The sequence below is a fragment of the Rattus rattus genome, chromosome 6 (genome assembly GCF_011064425.1).
Source record: "Rattus rattus isolate New Zealand chromosome 6, Rrattus_CSIRO_v1, whole genome shotgun sequence".
Lineage (NCBI taxonomy): Eukaryota > Metazoa > Chordata > Mammalia > Rodentia > Muridae > Rattus > Rattus rattus.
Genome location: NC_046159.1, coordinates 75,145,735 through 75,168,274, shown reverse-complemented (window position 1 = coordinate 75,168,274; position 22,540 = coordinate 75,145,735). Strand labels below are relative to the sequence as shown.

At 46.4% G+C, this 22,540-nt stretch overlaps 1 protein-coding gene across 4 annotated transcripts in view; it reads right to left on the bottom strand.

The window, feature by feature from the left end:
* Positions 1–476: 476 nt before the first annotated feature.
* The window catches only part of St3gal5 (ST3 beta-galactoside alpha-2,3-sialyltransferase 5), a 51,956-nt gene continuing 29,892 nt past the window's right edge, over positions 477–22,540 (bottom strand). For 2 of the 4 annotated variants that reach the window (XM_032906369.1, XM_032906368.1), the window contains 4 exons: positions 11,298–11,641; positions 7,603–7,789; positions 5,465–5,623; positions 482–1,680 (listed from right to left, as the gene is read on the bottom strand). In XM_032906369.1, the coding sequence (XP_032762260.1) occupies positions 1,441–1,680; positions 5,465–5,623; positions 7,603–7,789; positions 11,298–11,641 (930 nt within the window). In that variant the 3' untranslated portion in view covers positions 482–1,440. Of the gene's footprint in view, positions 1,681–5,464; positions 5,624–7,602; positions 7,790–11,297; positions 11,642–20,717; positions 20,830–22,540 lie in introns of all 4 variants that reach the window. The other 2 variants (XM_032906367.1, XM_032906370.1) reach the window with 2 other exon arrangements.

Below are 22,540 nucleotides of genomic sequence, written 5' to 3'. Positions count from 1 at the left end.
AGTGAGGCAACTTATAACTAGTGTCGTGGTTGAAGGGGAATGGTCCCTGCGGGCTCCTATTTGAATGCTTGATCCCCCACTGTTGGACCGGCTTGGGAAGGATTAGGAGCTATGGACTTGGTGGAGGGGTGTCCCTTGGAGTGAGCTTTGAGGTTTCAAAAGCCCCCATTCCCAGTTAGCTCTCTCATGCTTGTGAGGCATGAGTCTTGGCTGCCGTGCTCCTTGTGAGGTCATAAATCACCCTCTGGACCCTGAGCCCCAGGTTAAAGGCTTTCTCTTAGTAAGTTACCCTGCTCATGGAATGTTGTCACAGTGGTTAAAGATAAGGCAGCCATCACCTCCCCAGGGGAGCCCCTCTACTTGGGTCACACAGCTAGGAGCGAGGCACCCTAACCCCCGCAGCATCCAGGGTGAGGTTTCCACTTAGCAGAGAATGAACGAACGAAGGAACAAACCCTCACGGTCACTAAGTCACTGGGGCTCCTCAAAAGCTTTTATTATTTATTTTCTTTCTTTCTGTTCTTTTCCCTCCCCTTCCTCATTCTCCTTCTTTCACATTGGTTGGTGTGCACTTCAGGGCACTTCAAGATGGGTTCTTAAGTTACAACAGTGGGGAGATTTCACTCCAGTGCTTCAGAAATGATCATCTGCAGAGGTCCTGCTCCCCGTGGCCGTCACAATTCTGATGAGCCATCTCAGACAGACAGCCGCGCGCCTTAAATAACACCAAGTGCTTTGGGAGGGCAGAGAGAACGAACACTTCTCCAGAAGTTGAAAAGTGCCCTGACAGTGTAGGACGACATGGCTTCTCCCATCCTGGGGCAGCATCGTGGTACTCAGCTGACAGTGGCTCGCCCGTGGGACAGCTGCCCTGCTCGGGTCCTCTGAGTCTTCTGGCAGACGGACTAGCAGAAAGGGGTTATGAACTTGTTTATCAGGCCCCCGACTTCCTGCAGCTGCCAGTGGTGATGAGTAAGCCCTTCCTTCATCCAGGAGGCAGGAAGTTTCCCTGCCAGCAGTGCTACCAAACAGAGCAGCAGAACCCGCAGTCAGGTATCGAGGCCATCATCGAAGGTGCAGAAGCCCCTCTCCTCCCACCCCAACACCTGGGGAGAGTACATGTGTACAGTTTTTGCAAATTAAATTACTTCTTTAAAATACAATAAACCATACGATTCTCTTTGAAAAGTCTTTCCAACCCCATTCTTAAAATTAACTTACAAAATTGTGCAAAACCCAACACTGACTTCAAATAAATAGGACAAAGAGGTGTAAAGGGCCGAACTTTTGTTGTTGCTGTTGTTCTTGCCTTTTCTTTTAAAACTGAGTTTAAAAACACTAGCTGGAGGCCAAAGCAGCTGCAGCGTGAACTCCCTGGGGAGGCTGCTCAGCACAGCTCTCAGCTGCATTGCTAAGTGAGGTCTGCTGAGTTCAAAGTTCTCAGTGGATGCCCCCGCTGAGGTCCTGCACCACGCCCTCCTTGAGGAGCTTCTGGAGGAACTGGGTCTCTGTGGTCACGTTGTGCATGACTTGCCAGTTCATGGCGCCCATGCACTGACTGTCAAAGTAGTGCAGAGGGGTCCTGGGTTGACTGAGGTCATATCCAAAGCCTGCCAGGCTAACTTCATCACACAGATGCGTGGCCAAGACAATGGCAATGATGCCGATCGTGGGGATATTCTGGAAAGAACAGAGACTAATTTATTCATTAAAAAATAATATTTCAATTGCTTTTAAAACTCATTTAACTTTTGAGATTGAAATATATATGTGTATATATATATATAATTTTTAAAAATGATTTTTGTTATTTCAAGACAAAGTGTCCCTGTGTAGTCCTGGCTGTCCTAGGACATGCTCTGTGGCCTCAAACTCACAGAGGTCCATCTGCTTCTGCATCCTGAGTACTGGGATTAAAGGTGTGCACCATTGCCCGGTGTCTCTTTATATATATATATATATATATTTTTTTTTTTTTTCTTTTTTTTGGAGCTGGGGACCAAACCCAGGACCTTGCGCTTGCTAGGCAAGTGCTCTACCGCTGAGCTAAATCCCCAACCCCCTCTTTATATATTTTTAAGGTGCGTGAGTGCGTGTGTGCGTGTGTGTGTGTGTGTGTGGTTGTGTGTGTGTGTGTGTGTGTGTGTATACGTGCATAGGTATGCACTTGAATGTACATGTCACTGTGCTTGGCTGGAGGTCAGAGGGCAACTTTCAAGAGCTTTTCCTCTCCTTTCACCATGTGGCTGTCAGTTTGAACTTGTATGTTACATGTCACATTCATCCCTGTATTTTATTGTTTTGTTTTTGTTTCTGTTTTTAAAGAAAAAGGTCTTGCCATGTTCCCCAAGCTGGCTTCTACCCCATGATCTCCTGCTTCAACCTCTGGAGTGCTGGATTACAGGTGGATGCCACTCTGTCTGGCTACATTTACTCCTTTCAAAATAGATTCAACTAACTCTAGCCTGGCAGGTCCTCGGTGTATCCCGTTTTAGCCGCTCTCTTCTGGCACACCCTCTGTCTGCATGGCATCGTGCCGTGCCCCCTGGGATGTCCAACCCTGCCACAAAGCTTTCTGGACCTTCAGTCAAGGTTTGGGTAAAAACAGTACCATAAGACAAGTCCAGAGAGCCTGCAGCTAACAGCTCTCCCTGAGGGCTGTCACTGGTCCACTTGCAGACTACATTCTGTATCTAAAATGCATGGTCCCAGAAATGTTTCCTGCATTTCTGGAATACTTGTGCATACATAGAGGACATCTTGGGAATAGGACCCACACATAATGATATTCTCTTGTGTTTCACATATGCCTTATACATATACATTTTATAAGGTTTTTTTTAATATATCTACATTTTGATTATGACCTATCACATGAGGCCAGGTACGGAATTTTCCACTTAGGATATCATGTTAGCTGTCAAAGAGTTTTTGATTTTCAGATTTAGGATGTTCAACCTGAATTTGGTTTGGATAGCTTTTTAACATGCTGATATTTCTCTCATTTTAGTGAAGATTGTATCTTCCATAAATATTCCTTTTCTGTAAACTAGAACAAGAGTTCCCCCAGACCTCATAGATTCTGATGGGATCAGGGATCCTTCCAGGAGCTCCGTTTGTTCTAAATTGTTTCCTCATCCATGGGCATCCACCACTTCTTCTTCTTCTTTTTTTTTTTTTTTTTTTTTTTTGGAGCTGGGGACTGAACCTAGGGCCTTCGAGCTTGCTAGGCAAGCTCTACCACTGAGCTAAATCCCCAACCCCTGGGCATCCACTTCTTAAAGTCAGCCTCACTGGTTAAAAAGGACGGTCACAGCCAGTTTGCACGCCTGTTCATGGAGAGAGATGGATGCCTCTGTGCTGTAGCTGTGTGTCCTATCTCGCTCCTCCAACATGCAGCACTTGGGAGCCACCTGATGTGGGTGTTGGGACCCAGACTAAAGTCCTATGAGAGAACAGCCCGTGCTTGTACTGAGCCATCTCTCCGTCTGTGACCATCTCTCCTTTAAGTTAATGCATACTACAAATCCAGGAAAAGGGCCACTTTATTCTACCTACATCACCACCAGACAAGGAACTTTACATTTTGATATAAGGTGAGCAAAAAACCAGTCAGGTGTGGTGGTGCCTACTGGTGATCTCAGTACCTGGAGGCAGAGGCAAGAGAATGAAGGGAATTTTAAGGCCAGCCTGGTCTACATAGTGAGTTCTCGGACATATTTCAAAAACAAAACAAAATACAACAAAGAAAGCAAGGTTTAAAAAAAAAGCCACTGTGGCTCTAACTGCCTTTATTTAATTACTGGGGGACTAAATATTTTATTATGTATTTTTTATTTATTTTATTTTCTCCTTTTGTCAAATGTTCTTAATTTTTGTTCTCTATTAATTTTTTATTATCTGTAGGAATGTTTTGCCTTCATGTATGCAAATATATCATATATCATATGCATACGTGAATCCAGAAGAGGGCACTGGATGCCCTGAAACTGGAGTTACAGACATTAGGAACTACTATGCAGATGCTGGGAACAGAACTCCGGTCCTCTGGAAGGGTAACCAGTGCTTTCAGCTGTCAGCACCCAATACTCTTGCCTGTCAGAAGTCAGTGCTCTTAACTGTAAGCAAGCACTGAGCCATGTCTCCAGCTCCATTCTGTGTGTGTGTGTGTGTGTGTGTGTGTGTGTGTGTGTGTGTGTGTGTATGTATGTATGTATGTATGTATGTATGTGTGTGTGTGTGTATGTATGTATGTATGTATGTGTGTGTGTGTGTGTGTATGTATGTATGTATGTATGTATTTTGTTTGTTTGTTTTAGCTCTAGGAAGACTTGTTTTTATTTTGAGCATTGTTCTTAGTCAGACATGTGCTAATTCTTGTTTAAGAAAGATTTTCTAGCTGGTTGTGGTGACATGCACCATTAGTCCCAGCACTGCAGGGGCAGGGGCAGGGGCAGGGGCAGGGGCAGGGGCAGGGGCAGGTGGATCTACATGAGTTTGAGGCTAGCCTGCTCTACAAAGTGAGCTCCAGGACAGCCAGGACTATACAGAGAAACCCTGTCTCAAAAAAAAAAAAAAAAAAAAAAAAAAATGATTTCCATACAGGTATCTAAAAGTTTTAAGGACATGGGCCCTACTACACCAAGCTACAAGTAATAAAAGGATTCTCCACACCACCCCCTTCCGGCAGCATATGCTAATTGCAGGTTAACAGCCTACTCAATGGAGACCTAGAACAAAAGGTTTTCAAATTAGGCTGCAAAGTAAATCAAATTTTGAAAATCCCCACCTACAGACCATAGCGCTGACCAATACAGTCTGAATGTCTGGGATGGGGCCAGACGGAAAAGCACTGTCTTAGAGGGCTGACTTCATTTATTATCATCTTGAAGGGATGGTAAGTACCAATTCTGACTCTCTCGTAGAGATAAAACATACAGAAACTTTTTAGATTAGCAGTGTGCCCCTTAGTGTGGCTGTAGGCAAAGATACCTTAAGTAACCTCTCAGTGATGTGTGACTCTGCTCAAGAGTACCCCAGGAAGAAGGCTGATCCAACCACGAAGAGCCCTGGCACCAAGGGGTGTAATGATGACCACACATGGACTTGTCTGGTCAGTGAGTAGGTTTCCCTAATAAAGATGCTTCTAGAACAGTGGTCCTCAACCTTTCTAATGCTGAGACCCTTTAATACAGTTCCTCATGTTGTGGTGACCCCCAATTATAAAATTATCTTTGTTGCTACTTCATAACTATATTTTTGCTACTGCTATGAATTGTGATTTAAGTATCTGATGTGAAGGATGTCTGATATGTAACCCCTGGAGTCATTCGATTTCCAAAAGGGTTGCAACCCACAGGTTGAGAGCCACTGTTCTAGGGGCACAGATGAGTCCATACAAAACTTGAACAAGTTTCTTCCTCTTGTACACAGAGAATAGTTAACCCAGTAGTAACGAAAATACCTTATCATGGCCCCAGAACCTTGACTGAGGCTCTGAGTACTGAAGGATGTCGAAGGCAGTTTCTTTGATGATAACTGGGTTCAAAATCCTGAAATGCTTTGGCTGGAGTGGGATTTTTTCTGCCACCTGCTTCCAAAAGAAGAGACGAATCCAAAATGGCTGCGGAAAGAGTACAAGCAGCCATTGGTTAGCAACGTCGTCCTGTCAACAGGGTCGATAAGAAAGTCACTGCTAATTATGCCAAGGTCACTGGCTTTGTACCCCAAACCCTAGAGTATGGTCATCTAAATGTATGCGATTCCAGTACTTCAACCCGTAATATAACCCTGAAACTTGCAATTTACAAGGGTGGCACAGACCTGAACAGAACCACTTTGTTTGCTGGAGGAAGAAATTCCCCAGGGATGCCCTGAGGGTGTCTCTGACAATCTACAGTCACGTGTTCCCAGGGAAGGACAGTTAACTGGCTGGATTTCGGGGTACTGAGTGCTGTGGGTGCCCTGCTGGATGGGTCCTCACCACGTACCCACTTTCCACTGACTTTGTTCCTAGTCTCATAAAAGTGCTTAGCAACAGGCTATGGTCACCCCATTTTCCCATCAGAAATCCTACACAATAGAAAACCCAGAAGACACAACAATCTGCAGAGAATCAGGCTCTGGAGAGAAGTGGCTTCGTCACATAGTACGGACCTAATTTAAAACAATGTGTATTTTAGCTTTCGTGTGTGTGTGTGTGTGTGTGTGTGTGTGTGTGTGTGTGTGTGTGTGTGTGTGTGTGTGTGTGTTGGCCAGAGGATGATCTCTGGGAGTCATTTCTCTCATTTTTACCATGCAGCTCCCTGGGGTTGAACTTGGGTTGTCAGGTAAAGTGGCTTCGTCACATAGTACAGACCTAATTTAAAACAATGTGTATTTGGGCTGGAGAGATAGCTCAGCGGTTAAGAGCACCCGACTGCTCTTCCAGAGGTCCTGAGTTCAATTCCCAGCAACCACATGGTGGCTCACAACCATCTGTAAAGAGATCCGATGCCCTCTTCTGGTGTATCTGAAGACAGCTACAGTGTACTTATATATAATAAATAAATAAATCTTTAAAAAAAAATGTGTATTTTAGCTTTCGTGTGTGTGTGTGTGTGTGTGTGTGTGTGTGTGTGTGTGTGTGTGTGTGTGTGTGTGTTGGCCAGAGGATGATCTCTGGGAGTCATTCCTCTCGTTTTTACCATGCAGCTCCCTGGGATTGAACTTGGGTTGTCAGGTATGGTGGCAGGCACCTTTACCCTCTGAGCCATCTCTGTTGACCCTCTCTATCCTCTTAGTTTTAGAGATAGATTTGTGACCAGCTTAATAACTGAGCTCTGAAAATCATTTCACTTTAATGGATAGAACTACGAAGTAACGTTATTTGATTACTGGAAAGACCCAACAGGAATCTAACCAAGTGGAAGGCTCTGCTCTGCCTTTCTAGAAGGCTTTGGATTTACCCCAATGACAGGATCCTGACTATAGCATTTTGGAGAACATCTTTGGGATGAAATAAATGTATATATAACCTTCATCCTAGCAATCTCACTTCTTGAACTAAAAGCCATTCGAGTCTATGTCTGGAGAACAAGGCATCTAACCTCAGAATAGAAAGTGTGGTCCCAAAGCTCATACTCCCTTTTGGTAATGAGGACCAATTTCACACACAAAAATCTCTCCTAGTTAATTTACTTATTTGTTTGTTTCTAAGACAGGATCACATGTATCCAAGGCTGACCTCAAACCACGCAGCTGAGGATGACCCAGAGCTTATCCTCTTGTCCTCAACTCCTAAGTGCTAAGATTATAGGTGTGTACCCCTATGCCCAGCTTTATTTGGTGCTGGGGATTGAACCCAGGCCTTCTGCATGCCAGGCAAGCACTCTACAACTAAGGTACATGTTCAGTTCCATGTACCAATCCTTAATCAGGTTCTGGAAGTAAATTGCAGCAAGAGTTCTGAGGGGTTTCTACAAAGAGGGAGAATATAATTTGAAAAACAACAGAAAAGTGTGAATTCTACTATGTTAATTTAAAAATAAATGTCTGGATTGCAATCCAAGATGCTCTAACTTTTTACCAACGACTGACTGCCCCGGGAATTTGAGTTCTTACCAGGCTTTCATTTTTCACCATTGCTTGAAGCCATTTGAAATCAACACTCTTAAATAAAACAGCAACGAACAAGTCATTAGCGTAGTATTCAGCGTCCGACAGTGGAGCACCCTCTGGGTAAGTCATCCTGATAGTAGTTTTATTTCCAACATGTTCAGAATAACCCTCAATTGGTGCGCTGTTTAACCTAGTCAAACAAAAGGGGACAATTGACAAGGGAAGCCATTAACCATCTCGTCACATCACGTGACATCCCAACATCCTATGCCATGTCCTCCATGAATCAGGACATTGTTGGAGTAGGCTTCCCTTCCCTTGGCCTCGGAGCACTTCACAACACTGTCCCTCAGGATCCATGGAGGACCAGCACATGACACCAGACTGTCACTATGAGCAGGTCTGCCATGTCCTGGGATTTTAAGCTAATCCAAACATGTAACATTTGGGACTTTCCTGGATTTTCCTTTCTTTAAAAATCTTCTGTTTGCTTCCATAGTTAAGAGTTCTTGACAGAATTCCAGTTTCCTGAGTACTTGGGGTTACAGAGATGGGCCACTGTGCCCAGCTAGTTAACGGTCTTCTGAAATCTCATAAAAGTGTCTGCCGCACAGTTGTGTCTAAACTTTGTCTCATGGCTACTTCCTCTTCCAAACCTTAAACACCTAGTTCTCTTGGTTACTAGAGCAAGCTACAGAATAGGTCAACTAAATGCCAAATCATACCACTGGGCTGGATCGTTTTCTTCTGTTTTGAAAGCAAAGGGCATGATTTGTATAGACACTCTCTGATCCTGAGCATCCTTGTTCTCAGGAAAGGTCCACTCAAGCTTCAAAAGTGTGCAACTTTCGAGAATGGGTCAGCAGAGAGTAACAGTACAGAAGGATCTTCAGAGACTGACTTATTATGATGGTTCAAAGTCACGAGCATTTGCCAGAAACCCAACTGTGAACTTTGGATTTTGATTTTCCTGGGCTGGTGACGTGTATGGTATAATACCTTCTTATGATGCCATAGGGTGGCAGCCATGTGGATCGTGAGGGGAAATGACTGGCTGCACCATGCGTTATGAGCAAACTAGGATGCTCAAGGTGGAGTCAATGCATTCCCACTCCTCACCTTCCCTTACATGCTCAAATGGGCTGACATGGGGAGTCTTCCTCAATGGCTCTCAACCTTAGTGACTGCAACAGGTCTCTCAATCGAGGCCAGAGCTCACCAGCATGGCTAATCTAGCTAGCCAGCCTGCCCAGGGGATCCCTTGCCTCTGCCTCCTGAGCCTGGAATTACAGAGCATGGAGTTGACAGCTGGGCTGCCATGTTTATTTGGCATTTACTTGGGCACTGGAGGCCAAGCTCCAGTCCCAGCACAAGAACCTTAGGCACTGAGCTACCTCCCTCACGCCCATGTGTCTTTTGATGCACGTGTATGCTGGGTGTGCAGGGAAGCCTCCTGGATGCAGGGAAATGTGCTCAGCCAGGGAGACGGCACACAGGAAGATTCTGTACTGCCTCTACGGAATTATGAAAATGAAGATGCGTCTTATTCTTCCTCTTTCTAACCAGGCTTGATAACCCTTCACCGTCCCTGGTGCACAGGGGCCTCCCTGCTCCTGAAGCTCTCATGCGCAGTCCCGCCATCCCAGGACACCCAGGCAGGGTTCTTCCTTCAGCCATCCCTGGCTGACTGCTCTCTGAGAAGACACGTGCTGCTGCTGTCCTTCTAAGCTAGCTTCCTAGCAGCCCCCTCTAGCCACCCATCCTGGAACTGCAGGTCTGTACTGTTTGCAACACTTCTAACCCACCCTCTGCTTTCCATGCTCTCTCCCGAGGGAGCTGTGGCATTTACTGACCACCAGACACCACCATTCTGTTGCTCACCGCTCTTAGCGCTTTAACCCACTCGTGCATCTGGTCTCCACTGTGGAGGAACCCTACTGCTTCTGGACTGCAGATGAGGAAACTCAGGCACCACGGAGTGGATGGCACAAATCACAAAGGTCCCATGTGAACCCCCTCACTTTGGGGATCAAAATGGCTGGGATAGATCTGGTCATGTCCCTGGCTAACCAGTTCTTTCCACTTCCAGGTTTCTGTTAGTGGTTTCGGTTAGTGGTTCCGCTAAGGCCTGAGGCCCCTGGAGTAGAAATCTTTTTATCACTTGACATTAGTTTTCAAACCATTAAAAGAGGCTGTCAATTATTTTTCAGTATGCCCCTGACTCATCTTGTCCCTGTTTCCACTTTCTGTGTCACCCCCACCATATATGTCACACCTTTGTCCCTAGGCTCTGTTCCACTACCCTCTCTTCCCTCTGCCCGTGAGTCTCTGCAGGACAGACTGAATAGGGACCCAGAGCCTGTGGCTAATTTACTGCAGTGTACCCAGGGTTAGAAAAATAGGCCCCAGGCCTTGAGGGAACCAATTCTATTTTAAATAACTTGTCTCAGGAACCAATCAGAGCTGGATAAAAAGACACGTGCATAAAAATATGCAAAGTAGTTTCACAATAAAAAGTAAAAGACATAAATATTCTAATGTCTGGCAAAAGAGTCACCAAAAAATTAATCTTCCTCAAAAGTTCTCAGATAGTAATGACTTCAGAAACTAATCATAAATGTAAGTTTAAAATATTTTATAAAAAACACAAAAGCAGGGCTAGAGAGATGCCCCAGTGGTGAAGAGTGCTTGCTGCTCCTTCCAGAGGACCACAATTTGGTTTCTAGCAGCCATATTGGGCAGCTCGCAACAGCCTGTAACTTCGCTCAGATTTCTGATGTCCTCTTGTGGCCTCCACAGGCACTCCCATTTGCACACGCGCGCACACACACACACACACACACACACACACACACACACACACACTATACAAATAAAAAACGAACTCAGTCTTTAGAGAGAGACAGAGACACTGATGCCAGCACGTGTCCAGGGCAAGAGTGAGGAGCTCAGCAGTCAGCAGTGCTGATTGTCTGTGTTCTGAGTACTTGTTATTTTCTTCCTAATAATGGGTATATTTTACATTTATAATTGGAAAAACTTTTCTTTCCTGAGCTATCACTAAATTCAGGGCCCTGTGTATTGTAAGCAAGCATTCTACCATTCAGCTACACCCCTAATCTAGAAAGAACTTTTAAGCACTGTGTGGTGGCACATGCCTTTAATCCTAGGCAGAGAGACCCCATCCTAAAAACCAACCAAACAAGACATCCCCCCAACAACAAACCCCAAACCAAACAAGCCTGTGAACAAGCAAAAGCCCCTGTGAAGTCAGGGAAGTCACGGGGTGGCCGTTTACCGCCTGTATTGAGTTCTAACTACCTTGGGGGCTGTCTATTCTCCCATAGCTCACTATCCCTAAAATCTGTTTCAAAGCCAAGTGTCCCCCATTGCCTGCCTGCCTTGCATCAGCCTACAGCCCCTGCCTAACAGCACTGCTTACCCAGCCCTCCTACCTTTCCAAACCTCCTTCCTCTTCAAGGCCTGGCAAGTGGCTATAGCCCAGATATGTGCCTTCAATCTAGGGTAACCAATACAGTTTGGGATACCTGGCCATTTGTGATTTTGTTTCCACACCCCCAAGAGTTGAAGCGAGGGTGCCAAAGAGCTCCGCTGCTCCTCTCTGTCCCTGGAGCTGCACTGGCCCAGAGCACTAGACTAAATTCTAGAGGAGAAAGGCTGGTTTTGAGCGCAGATACCTTATTACCACATCGAACTGGTTGAGTGCGTGGCCCAGCTCTAGTCCGTGAAGGATGCCGCCGTTCCCAATAACCACACAGCGCTTGCAGTGCTTGGCTCTCAAGTGTTCGGGAAAGTCGTGCTCAGGCAGCATATCCAAGAGGCTCTGGACTTTACTGGAGAACTTCCGGAATCCAAAAGGCGGGTCATACTTGAGCTCAGCTTCACTGGCTGTGGGGATCTTCTGCACGAAAGGCTCCAAGTCCCTGCTGTACTTGCCCTTAAATAACAGATCCATAGTTTTCTTCGCGTACCCTGGCCGACATTCCTTCTGAAAGACTTCCTGAGTGTTTCTATGAGCTCTCTGGAAGAGGATGACCAATATACGCTTTAAAAATCTCTCCAACATTACAAATAATAGTCTAGAAATTCAGTCCTGTGAAGCCTGGAGTTACGCCCCCTGTTGGTCACCAACTGGTAATATACAGCATTTTTTTGCCTCTTAGGGTTAGTGCTTTGCTCAGGGACAGGAAGGAACCAGAGGACCACATCGTATGACAAGAATAGGAACGCTACAAGGCTGTCACTTTCATTATGCCACTGAGACAAACTGTCCCCAGAAGATGGGCCCTAAGAGGCTGATGGTACTTACCTGCAGCATGCAAAGTGGTCAGATTTACAGAAACACAGGGGAGAATAGTGGGACCAGGGACTGAGGAGACGGAGAGATAAGGAATGTGTCTTATCTCACACACACACACACACACACACACACACACACACACAAAGCAAAATGGTGTTTTTGAAAGTTTCTGGAGGGCCAGCAAGATGGCTCAGTAGGTAAAGGTGCCTGCTGCTGACCTGAGTTTAATCTTCCACCGGATGGAAGGAGAACACTGACTCCCAAAAGGGGTCCTCTGACCTCCACACTGTGTTATAGTGCACATACACACACATACACACACACACACACACACACACACACACACACACACACACACACACACAACTTAGCGGTATGTTTGCTTGGCATGTTGCATTGCTCTGGTTTGGCTTTCAGGACCGGCTAAGATGGTAAATTTTGTTACATGGTTTTGTTTGTTTTCGATTGCTTGACTTTTACTGTAACAATAGTCTCATGTTTTCCAACCAGCAGGGTAATAGACAGTCTTGGCTCTCACAGGGCTAAGGCCTTGTGCCCTCTGGAAGACAAATGACCTTCCCTGTTATCAGAGGACAAGGGTCCTGCCCACACAGAGCTCGCTGGTTCCTATCAGCAAGGCCAGCTGCCGAGGCCCAGTCGGAAGATTTTCACAAGCTGCTCCTAGGTCTTTGTGCTTCCCATTTTTGTGCCTGACAGCCTCACACACCTGCTTCCGTGCAGCTTCCTCTAGTGTGCACACAAGTCCATGCGAGTGTGTGGCACAGCCTCCTGTATGTCCCAGGATACCTATTTTTAGGAATGTGTCTTATCTTTAAACCGGCCAGTGTATCATGAGGATTGTCACTGTCGTAGTTTTAAACATTACCTCAGTTGGTTTTCCTCAGAGTCTTATATTTTTACTCTAATTTTTTATTACTCTTTATTCTGTGTGTGTGTGTGTGTGTGTGTGTGTGTGTGAACATGCGCATGCACACATACATGTTCATAGGTAGGGAGGGTATCTGAGGACAGCTTATGGGAGCTGTGTGGGCTGAGGGGTGAACTGACTGCCGGTCTTGGCAGCAGGGGCTTTTTATACTTAGAGCCACCTCGTCAGCCACTGTCAAGTGTTCATAAGATACGCTTCCCTCATCTCAGTGAAAAGCCTTTAAAACTGTGTAAAGCATAGTGCCTGTGAAGGGCAGTGTGTGGCATTTGGGGATTGACTTCCTTTTGGCAAAGGGGAACTGACTGCAGCCTCCCAGCTTTGCACCCCCTGTGGCACCCGAAGATAAGGTCACCCGTGAGTTCCCTTGGTGGTTTTAAGGCGGCACACCCAGGAGAATGAATCAGGGCTCCTCCCATGCCAAGCCATGAAACAGTGGCTTCTACACCCATGGGAAAGGAACGAAGACACTCCACAGATCGGCACTCACATATGGACTGGCGTCTTCCTGGGGGACCAGTCGGAAAGCCAAGCAAGGAACCTGTCGTGATCTGAGTCCTCACAAACACTAAGCAGGCGAGGCTCCGCCAGTCATGGGGCCTTAATCCCACACGGGGGTGGGGGTGGGGGGGCAAACGGAAGGGCCCTTCCCTCATCTCTATAGTCTCCAGGTCTCCCATGTTTGGAGCCCCTGAGGCCCGCGTCAGCTCTAGGATATACGCCCAGCACATGCTTTCACAAACCACCTGGGGCCCAAAGGAACGTCTGCGAAAGGAGGCCCAGGGAAGGCGGCTGGAAGCAAGCTTGGGAGCGCGTGCGCTGTCCTGTGCTGCCGAATCTCTTCTTTAGAAGTTTCCTTTGGAGAGGAGTGAAATTTCATTCCATTCCCTGTCCTGGAAAAGCATTCAGTTTCAGGCTTCAAATTTAATCTACTATTTGTGAGCGGAGCCCGAGGCTCACCTGTCAGTAACCCATCTGCAGTAACCCTGCCTGCTGCACGGCTGGGCTGGAGATCTGACAGGGCGGGCGCAGCTGACTGGCAGTGGAGAGGGTGAGACTGCTGCAAGTCCTCCTCCCTTGCTTAAAGAAGTGCTGAGATCTGAAGGTGCCTGCAATCACGGGGGTGACTTCCTAGCTACAGGGCACTTGGGTGCCTCTCCTCTTTTCCTTACGTGGGGTTCACAGCTCAGAACAAACAAGAAACAAAGGTGGAGCAGTTCACTTTAAGGAGCTGGGGTGCTTAGAGGAAGCAGGGGTTCCGGGAAAAGGCAACCAAGTGGCCGACTGGAAGGCGCCATCCTGGCGGCTCTGGGATGCAGAGAGCTGATGTTCCTCTTAGAAGAAAACAAGACCCTGTGTCAAATCTAGGGGTGGAAATAAAGGCTTTAGCCAGGTGGAGCTGCAGGCTCCTTGAAGGTTCAGCTGTCACTGACGTGACAATTTACCCTGGGACACCACAACATGAAAATTCACTGAAGGGAATCGAGGGCAAGGTGATTTTCTCAGCAAAACCGCCATTTCTACTCCCACACTTTGAGGGTCAGGTTTCTTAGAAATGCAAGCAAATGGCAGACTTTTGAGTTCACATGAAGTTATATGCTCATCTCCTGCTGACTTTATAGCTTCAGGAAAGGGGAGATTTAGGTTAAAGAACTTTGGGTTAATGAAATATGGGAAAGAACCTAACTCAGCCCTAGTTCCTGGTATGTGGGGACCAGTTGTCAAAGAAACACTAGTTTTCACATCTGTTACTGCACACTGGTCTCTTCCTCCCTTTGCCTGGTGGCTGCCACAAGTGAGAGCAAAGTTCCACCTCATGGTGATTAAAAGCAGCCAGAATTTAAGGATAATACTCAAAGGGCAGATGCCACAGTGAACACTCAGTGCTGTAGTGGATGTGGGCTCTGTGGGAACACACTGACTGGTGTGATGGGATGCCCCGAACTGAATCACACCGAGAATGGTGTAACTCAGAGTGCTTGAAGGGCTGACTCCTGCTGGGCGGCTTCAGATCTACTTAACTAGTAATATCATCTCAGTTAAAGCAGTGGATGCTGGGCGGAGGTTTTGTTTTGTTTTGACCTCTGTCTGACACGTTTGGGGGTGGTCTATAGAAAGTGGGGTGGTACCAAGGACAGCAGAGATGTGTGCAGGGTGCAGCTGCCTTGGCTCAGGGACCAACTCTGCAGGGCAAGTCTGCTCACTGTGAACATGGTAAATGGAGGACCACGGAGTTGGAAAAGCTGAGGAACTGGGCCCCAATTAACTATACTGCACAGAATGCTGCCCCCAGGGTGATCTGTGGTCTTTAGCTCTTTGAAAGAAGAGTGGGCCAAGTTCAAACTGCTGCCACCACTCAGACCAAGCCTAAATTGACACAGTAGACCAGTCTCTCCTCAAATATCTTTTAAGTACAATTTTGCATCTCAGCCACCCTTTCAATGTGTCTAAGCCTCCCTTCAAAGACTACCGCTGGTCTTGTTAACAACTGGTATGTTAACAGACATTTTTAAATAAAAAAAAAATTCATAAACTCTACAACTTGGCAGCTACTCTCCCTCCCCACCTGGCTCCAGTGCAACCAGGAACACTAGTATCTGACAGGATAGGACAGGGTGACATTCATGCTTCCCAGATGCTAGATATGAAGCTAATGGGGTTCACTCTGCCGAGACTGCACGTGGACAATGATTCAAATCTGCAATCCCAGCCCACGGTGTACACGGGATAACAAACTAGTGTGCTGTCTGCTGTGGCTTTCAGGACCTCCCATCTGTCCCCTGTTCCATCTCTTCACCTGCTGGGCCTCATCCTGAGCCCTCCGTGATACACTGCACACAGCAGAAGGGGACATCTTGCCAAGACCTTTCTGAAAAGTGGGGCAATGTGTAAGGGGGAAAACTGTTTCTGGTGTTGCTGTTGCTTTGGGTGCAGTGAGATGGCGGAGCAGGTAAACGTGTCCCACGGCCCCTCTAGAACCCACGTGGTAGAAGAAGAAACAACTCCTAGAAGTTGTCCTATGACCTCTACATGTATGTTGAGGCACATATTAACCCACAGACACACATACGTAAAGGAACTGTTTGAAAAATGAAGTTAAGAGACTGACTGAGAATTCGAGGCGAGCCTGGGCTACACAAGAACCTGCCTTTAAAGATGTCTCACGTAATAGAACCCAGGGCGCCTTGCCTCCAGCTCCATACCATGGCTCTCACAGGCTTTCAGGGATTATGTGCATAGGACAGTCCCCAGCTTCTCTTCCACAGTGGAGAGCTATAGCAAACGGTTCACCGGTATTCTTCCCTGTGTTATTTGAAATTTGAGGGGCTTGTTGTTGCTGAGTTTAGAAACAGGGACTTGCTACACAGTGCACACTGGACCTAACCACTGCCTCATCCTCTTGCCTGCTGGGAACACCACTATGGGTTATTATGTCAGTTCCAGTGTTAGTTTTCAGCTGGAAAGAGGAACGCATTATGCTAAGTGCAAAAGGCCAGCAACAGAAGTCAGTGGGTTGTAGTTACAGGAAACAGGCAACAGCCTTGGAGGCAGACAGGGATTCATGGTTGCCTGGGACAGGGAGGGACTGCTAATAGTCCTGGAGTTTCTTGGGTGGTGGTGGGGATGTTGAAAAGGCTCTGTACACACATCACCAGCACAGCTCCGTAAATACATGGAAGACTGCACTGTATGCTTTAAACAGTGAATTTTATGATGTGTGAATTATATCTCAATAAAGTAGGTAGAAAGAAAGAGGTTGAGAGGGAACAAGAGAGAGCAGCTCCACCCAGTGCACTCAACAGGGGCAGTGCTAGATGATGCTGGGTGACAGGAAGCCAGAAGACAGGCCATGAAGTGCCACAGGTGGTTAACAGGTCTCCATGTGCTCCCGTAGGTAATGAGAGACCAAGAGTCTTAAGGGGTAGGTGACTTGGCAGGTTCCAGTTTTAGAAATTTTACTGTGCAGTAGCAGGGCATGCCTGAGGCAAAGACAAAACAGAAGCAGACAACGGGCGAGAGGAGGGAATGCCTAAGAGCATGCAGGCTCTTACTTAGAGCCTCAGGAGTTGTATGAACTCAATTCCACTCACAAATTATTTACAGTCGAGACACACTGGTAATGTACTCAACATGAATTACTATGAGAGAGAATGAAGAACGGCAGATCAAGCCTTCCCTCCTTCAGTCTGGCTGCTAGTCCAATACACCTTTTCTGTCACAAAGTCACCAAAGCAGGCCCCATCATTTCCCTAAAGCAGATCTTTGAGGCTATGTAGGTGTTCCTACCCCTTTTATGGTACCTCAGAAATGCAGTCCTGAGTCTCCTTTTGGTCTTTATCAAGTCACTAGGGCCCTGAAGAACTTTAAAGAGCAATTGCTACAGTAATCATGGAGCTGGAGCAATGGCTCAGTAGTTAAGAGCACTGGCTGTTCTTCCAGAGTACCTCCCAGCATCTATCTGGGATCTATAATTCCAATTCTGGGGGATATAATTCCCTTTTCTGGCTCTATGGGCACTGCACACATGATATACAGACATACAGGCCAACAAAAGGTGGGTGTGGTGGTGCAAGCCTTTAATCCCAGCACTCAGGAGGCAGAGGCAGGCAGATCTCTGAGTTTGAGGCTAATTGGTCCAAGACAGTCAGTGCTACACAGAGAAATCTTGTCCTGAAAACTCAAAATCCAAAACAAAACAACAAAACCGAAGACCTATGTATATAAACCACCAACCAAAGAGTGCATACACATGGAGGGACCCATGGCTCCAGCCACATATGTAGCAGAGGATGGCTTTGTTGGACATCAACGGGAAGAGAGGCCCCTTGGTCCTGGGAAGGTTCAATGCCCAAGTGTAGGGAAATGCCAGGGTGGGGCGGCGGGTGTAGGTGGGTGGGTGGGGGAGCACCCTCATAGAAGCAGGGAGAGGGAGGATGGGATAGGGGTTTTCCAGAGGGAAAAGTGGGAAAGGGGATAACATTTGAAATGTAAATAAATAAAATATCCAATTAAAAAAATCTACATACATAAAGTTAAAAAAAAAATCACAAAAACAGAGCACTAGCTATCGGTGTCAAAGTACTTCTGCACAAACCTGAGGACCCAAGGGAAAAACCAGGCGTGGTGATGTGTGCACATAAAAATACACACACACACACACACACACACACACACACACACATGCACGCACATGCACGCACGCAGCTGTCTGACCTCTAAAACACTGTCTGTTAAAGTAGTTTTGGGGGAATAAGGAATGTAGGTGGCCAGGTCTCTGCTGCCAGTACAGTACGGCATTTTGAGAACTCATGCACCCTATGCCGAGCACTGTGCTCAGCCTCGTTCCCTCTTCCACTCTACAGACTCCAAGTCATCAACTGGCAGGCAGGCGGTCCTGGTACATGTAACTAAAAGGACAGGAAAAGAATGCATGAGAAAGTCAGGAAGCTCAGCAAAGAACCAGACATAAGAATCCAAGGTGATTCAGTAAGCCACACCAAGTGCCATTGTTTTAGGCCTTTCCTGGGAGACAGAAAACAGACAGGATGTCAACAACCCCGATCAAAGAGTGCAGTGAAAGGCCATGGGTTCGAAGAGGCTTCAGGAGGTGTCTGCAAGGCCAGGCAGGCTGGCCGAGGAAGGAGCTGCAAGCATAGGACACTGGACACACGTGGCTCCCACGCAGGTGTGGATATTGATGAAACGAGGGAAGGCAGCAGCGTCTGAGGACAGAGGGACAGCAGGAAAGCAAAAAGCTAGGACTAACCAGGGTCAAGCTGCTTGGTGGTTTGCTTATCTATCTGAACCATAAAAACCGGAAGCATCTGAAGCATACACAAGCCTAAAGGTAGAAATGGATAAATCCAAATCAAACAAGAAAGGAAGCATCTACACAGATATACACCATTCCCAACATTTCCCCGTTTAGAAAACTTGAGCTCAGTGGATTCGGTACCATTGGATTTAGTTTTGGTTTGGTGAGACATGGCCTTGAACTAACAGCAATCTTCCTGCCTCTGCCTCCTGAGGGTTGGGATTACAGAGTGGTCAGGACCCTGGCCTGACTGCTTCATGTCCAACTTCCAGTCATTTCAGCTGTGGGAAAGGGGGATGATGTGCTACATCCCCAGGGCAATCCTGAGGGCTCGGTGACAGTGTAGGACACTTGCAGCGTGATTCCTGGCATACCCTGAGCACTAAACTAGGCTGGCTATGCTAGTTAGATTGGAGGGAGATGTGGATGTGGGCAACAGGTCAAAGCTGCAGGCCACTGTCTGTAGACAGACACAATGCTGGCTTGGGGAAGGGCCGTCACAGTGAGTCACTCCAGGCAACAGATCTTCCTGTTGGAGCTCACTCCCGCCACGCCGCCTTGTTTTAAATCCTCTCTTTGTTCACTTTGGTCTGAACACTACTAATTTAACTACTCAACTTAATAGTGAAGCCTCTATTTCATGTATCTGACTTAGAAACCTCAATGAAAACTGAAAGGAAAACTTTGAGTACTGTGTGAAAATCTTGAAAAGTAAGACCTGTCTTTGTGCTCACAGATGAGTACTAGGTAAACGGGAACATTAAACACGCAGCGTTGTCCCTGCAACAGAAAAGACGGATAACCGTTTCCACCCAGAAGGCTGGGAATGGAGGTAGTTCACAGCCTAGAGGATCCTTGAGCTGTCTCTATGGTCAGGGCCTCCCTCAAGCTCTGTCAACCAGGACCGGAGGAGGCTAATAGCCCAGATGACCTCTTCAGGACCACGACAGATCTCCCATGGCCCTTAAGATAACACCTTCCGCCTAACTTTCTAATCCATCTTCATGGAAGAAGTGATATACATTGATAAGAGTTTCGAAGTAATTAGGCCTCCTTGTGTACACAGGATTGTGTTACTCCAGAAAACTTTTTTTTTTTCCAAATTGTCCTGTATTTAAATATGCCTAAAATAAACTGGCTAGTGTCAGGCTCTAACAGTTCGAACCAACGCTGGCTACAGAGTCGTGCTGAAATGGATTTCCTTCTTGCCTCATGTGGTTCTTTACTCGGCTGGCCCCGCTGTTAGCAGAGATCCCACAAGAACCAAAGCCCAGGGATGACACACCACATCAACAGAACTTATTCCTCAGCTGTTTTAGAAGAATGATGGGTAGCATCATATCAAACTCCACAGAAGGTACCTCGACATGTGTCTGGAAGAGCCCACTAGTAAGTGGAAAATAATTCTGCGGAATGGAAGGGCAGATGGTAGGCCTGGAAGGGGTCTCTGTGTTTGGAGTACGAAGATCGTTTTTTCCTTTGTTCTAGCTAGCTTTAACTACCAACTGGACAGAGCCTAGAGTCCCTGAGAAGGGAATCTCACCTGAGGGACTGCCCAGATTAGCGTATGAGCATATCTATGGGGGACTATACTGATTGTCACTTGACGTTGGAGGGTCCAGCCCACCGTGGGCAGTACTATTCCCTGGGCAGGGGGCCCTGGGCTGCACAAGGAAGTTGGTTGAGCATGAGCCTGTGCAGGCCAGCAGGCAGTGCTCCTCGGGGTTGCTGATACACTCCATGGCTGTGAGTTCTCTGGTTAGACGGTAATTCTGCACGGAATAGCAAGCAGGTAGGTCTACCTTAGAGTTCCTGCTTTGACTTCCCTCAATGATGGGCTGCACCCTGTAAGTTAAAAATAAAGCTTCTTCCCCTAAGTTGCTTTTGGCCAAAGAATTATATCACAGAAACAGTTATGAAACCAGAAAACTTCTTCAGGTTTTCATGAGCACGTCTATGTCATACAGCAGAGATGGGACTGCAGCTAAAGTATGTGCTTGGAAATGTCTGAATTGAAACCACACACAATAGCTCACCTTTATTCGGGCAGGGTCTACATAATTCAGTTTTTTCATGTCACATTCTTCAGCAGTGTAATTTAACTTGAGGATGTACAGGAGCCACACTCCAAACACAACCAACATGCACCTGTGTGGGGGAATCAGGTGCAGTAATGCATTATGTGATACAAAGAGAAAAACATACACCAGTACAATCCTAGTTCAAATAAAATGAAGGCAGAATCTAAGGCAGCAGTTATCAACCCGTTGGGGCCACGTATCAGATGTCCTGCATATCAGATATTTACATTATGATTCCTAACAGTAGCAAAAGTATAGTAATGAAATAGCAACCAAGGGTCACAACATTGGAAGTTGAGAACCATTGCTCTAAGGTCACCATACAGTAAAAAGAAGGTGTCATTTCCTGACTAGATGATTCTCTATGTTATAAGCAAATAGACTCCCCCCCCATACATTGCCACTTTTGGGGCAGACAATCCGAATAATAAAATCCAAACCACAGTGTGGGTAATAGAACTAAACAGAAGAAGCAGATGATCTGAACTGCAGAATCTTTGCTTCCAATTATTTTTCTGCTTCTTTAAATATTGTCAAAATTTTAACAAAGAAATTACCTAGGTTCAGGGAGAGGTAGAAAAGCCATAGATGGGAGTTGTCATGTATCAAGTTCTCAAAGGTTTTTAAAAAGAAAGAATCTCACATGGTGGCTAACAACCACCTGTAACTCATGGTGAGGGGTCCCCTCTGGGTCTCTGGCACCGGATAAGCACATGGTGCACAGTCAGACTTGCAGGCAAAACATTAAACAGGCAAAACCCCTAACCTACCAACAGCTACCGTCAAGCACATCAAAGAGCTCTCACAAATTCACACTAGCTTAGCATCACATGCATGCATGCACACACGCACACAGACAGATGGATAGACACACAGTCTTTGCAGGAAAGATACTGTCTAGTTTTGCCTCTAGAGATCCATGTGTTTGCTGGTTTTGAGATAGGGTTTCTCTATCTAGGTAGCCCTGGCTGTCCTGCAGCTTGCTATGTAGACCAGGTTGACCTCTAACTCACAAATATCTTCCTGCCTCTGCCTTCTGAGTGCTGGAATTAAAGGTGCGTTCCACCATGCCCAGCCAAGATCTCAGTTTTAATAAGTCCCCAGTAATACTGATAAATGAGATGTTAAGTGTCTAAGCCACAATTTAAGAGCTACTGCTTTAAATAATCTACATTTTTTAATATTTTTTAAAGATTTATTTATTTTATGTATATGAGTACACTGTAGCTGTCTTCAGATGCACTAGAAGAGGGCATCAGATCCCATTAAAGATGGTTGCGAATCACCATGTGGTTGATGGGAATTGAACTCAGGACCTCTGGAAGAGCAGTCAGTGCTCTTAACAACTGAGCCATCTCTCCAGCCCCAATAACCTACCTTCTTAAGATGTATTTCCTTCTATTTTATGTATTTGAGTATTTGCCTGCATGTATGTACGTTTACCACATGTGTGCGTGGTCCCCAAGGATACCTGATGAGGGAGTCAGATCTCCTGGAACTGGAGTTATTTTTAAAAGCCAGATTGTGCTGGCTTTAACAGAGGCAAATTCAGAAAGTGGCAGGAGAGAGAGGATGCAAGGAGTGGGTGCTGGGAAAGTTTAAGATTCTGAGTCCTCACTTCAACCGGCTGTGCACAAAAACCTGCACTGTATCTTGGTCGTTCTCTGGGATTGAGTACATGCTCAGGTAAAGAGGATATGGCACTGTCTATGAAAATGGCTTGGCTAAATCAAAAGAGAGCAAATCTCCAAACAAAGGATATATCTTATAGTACAAGG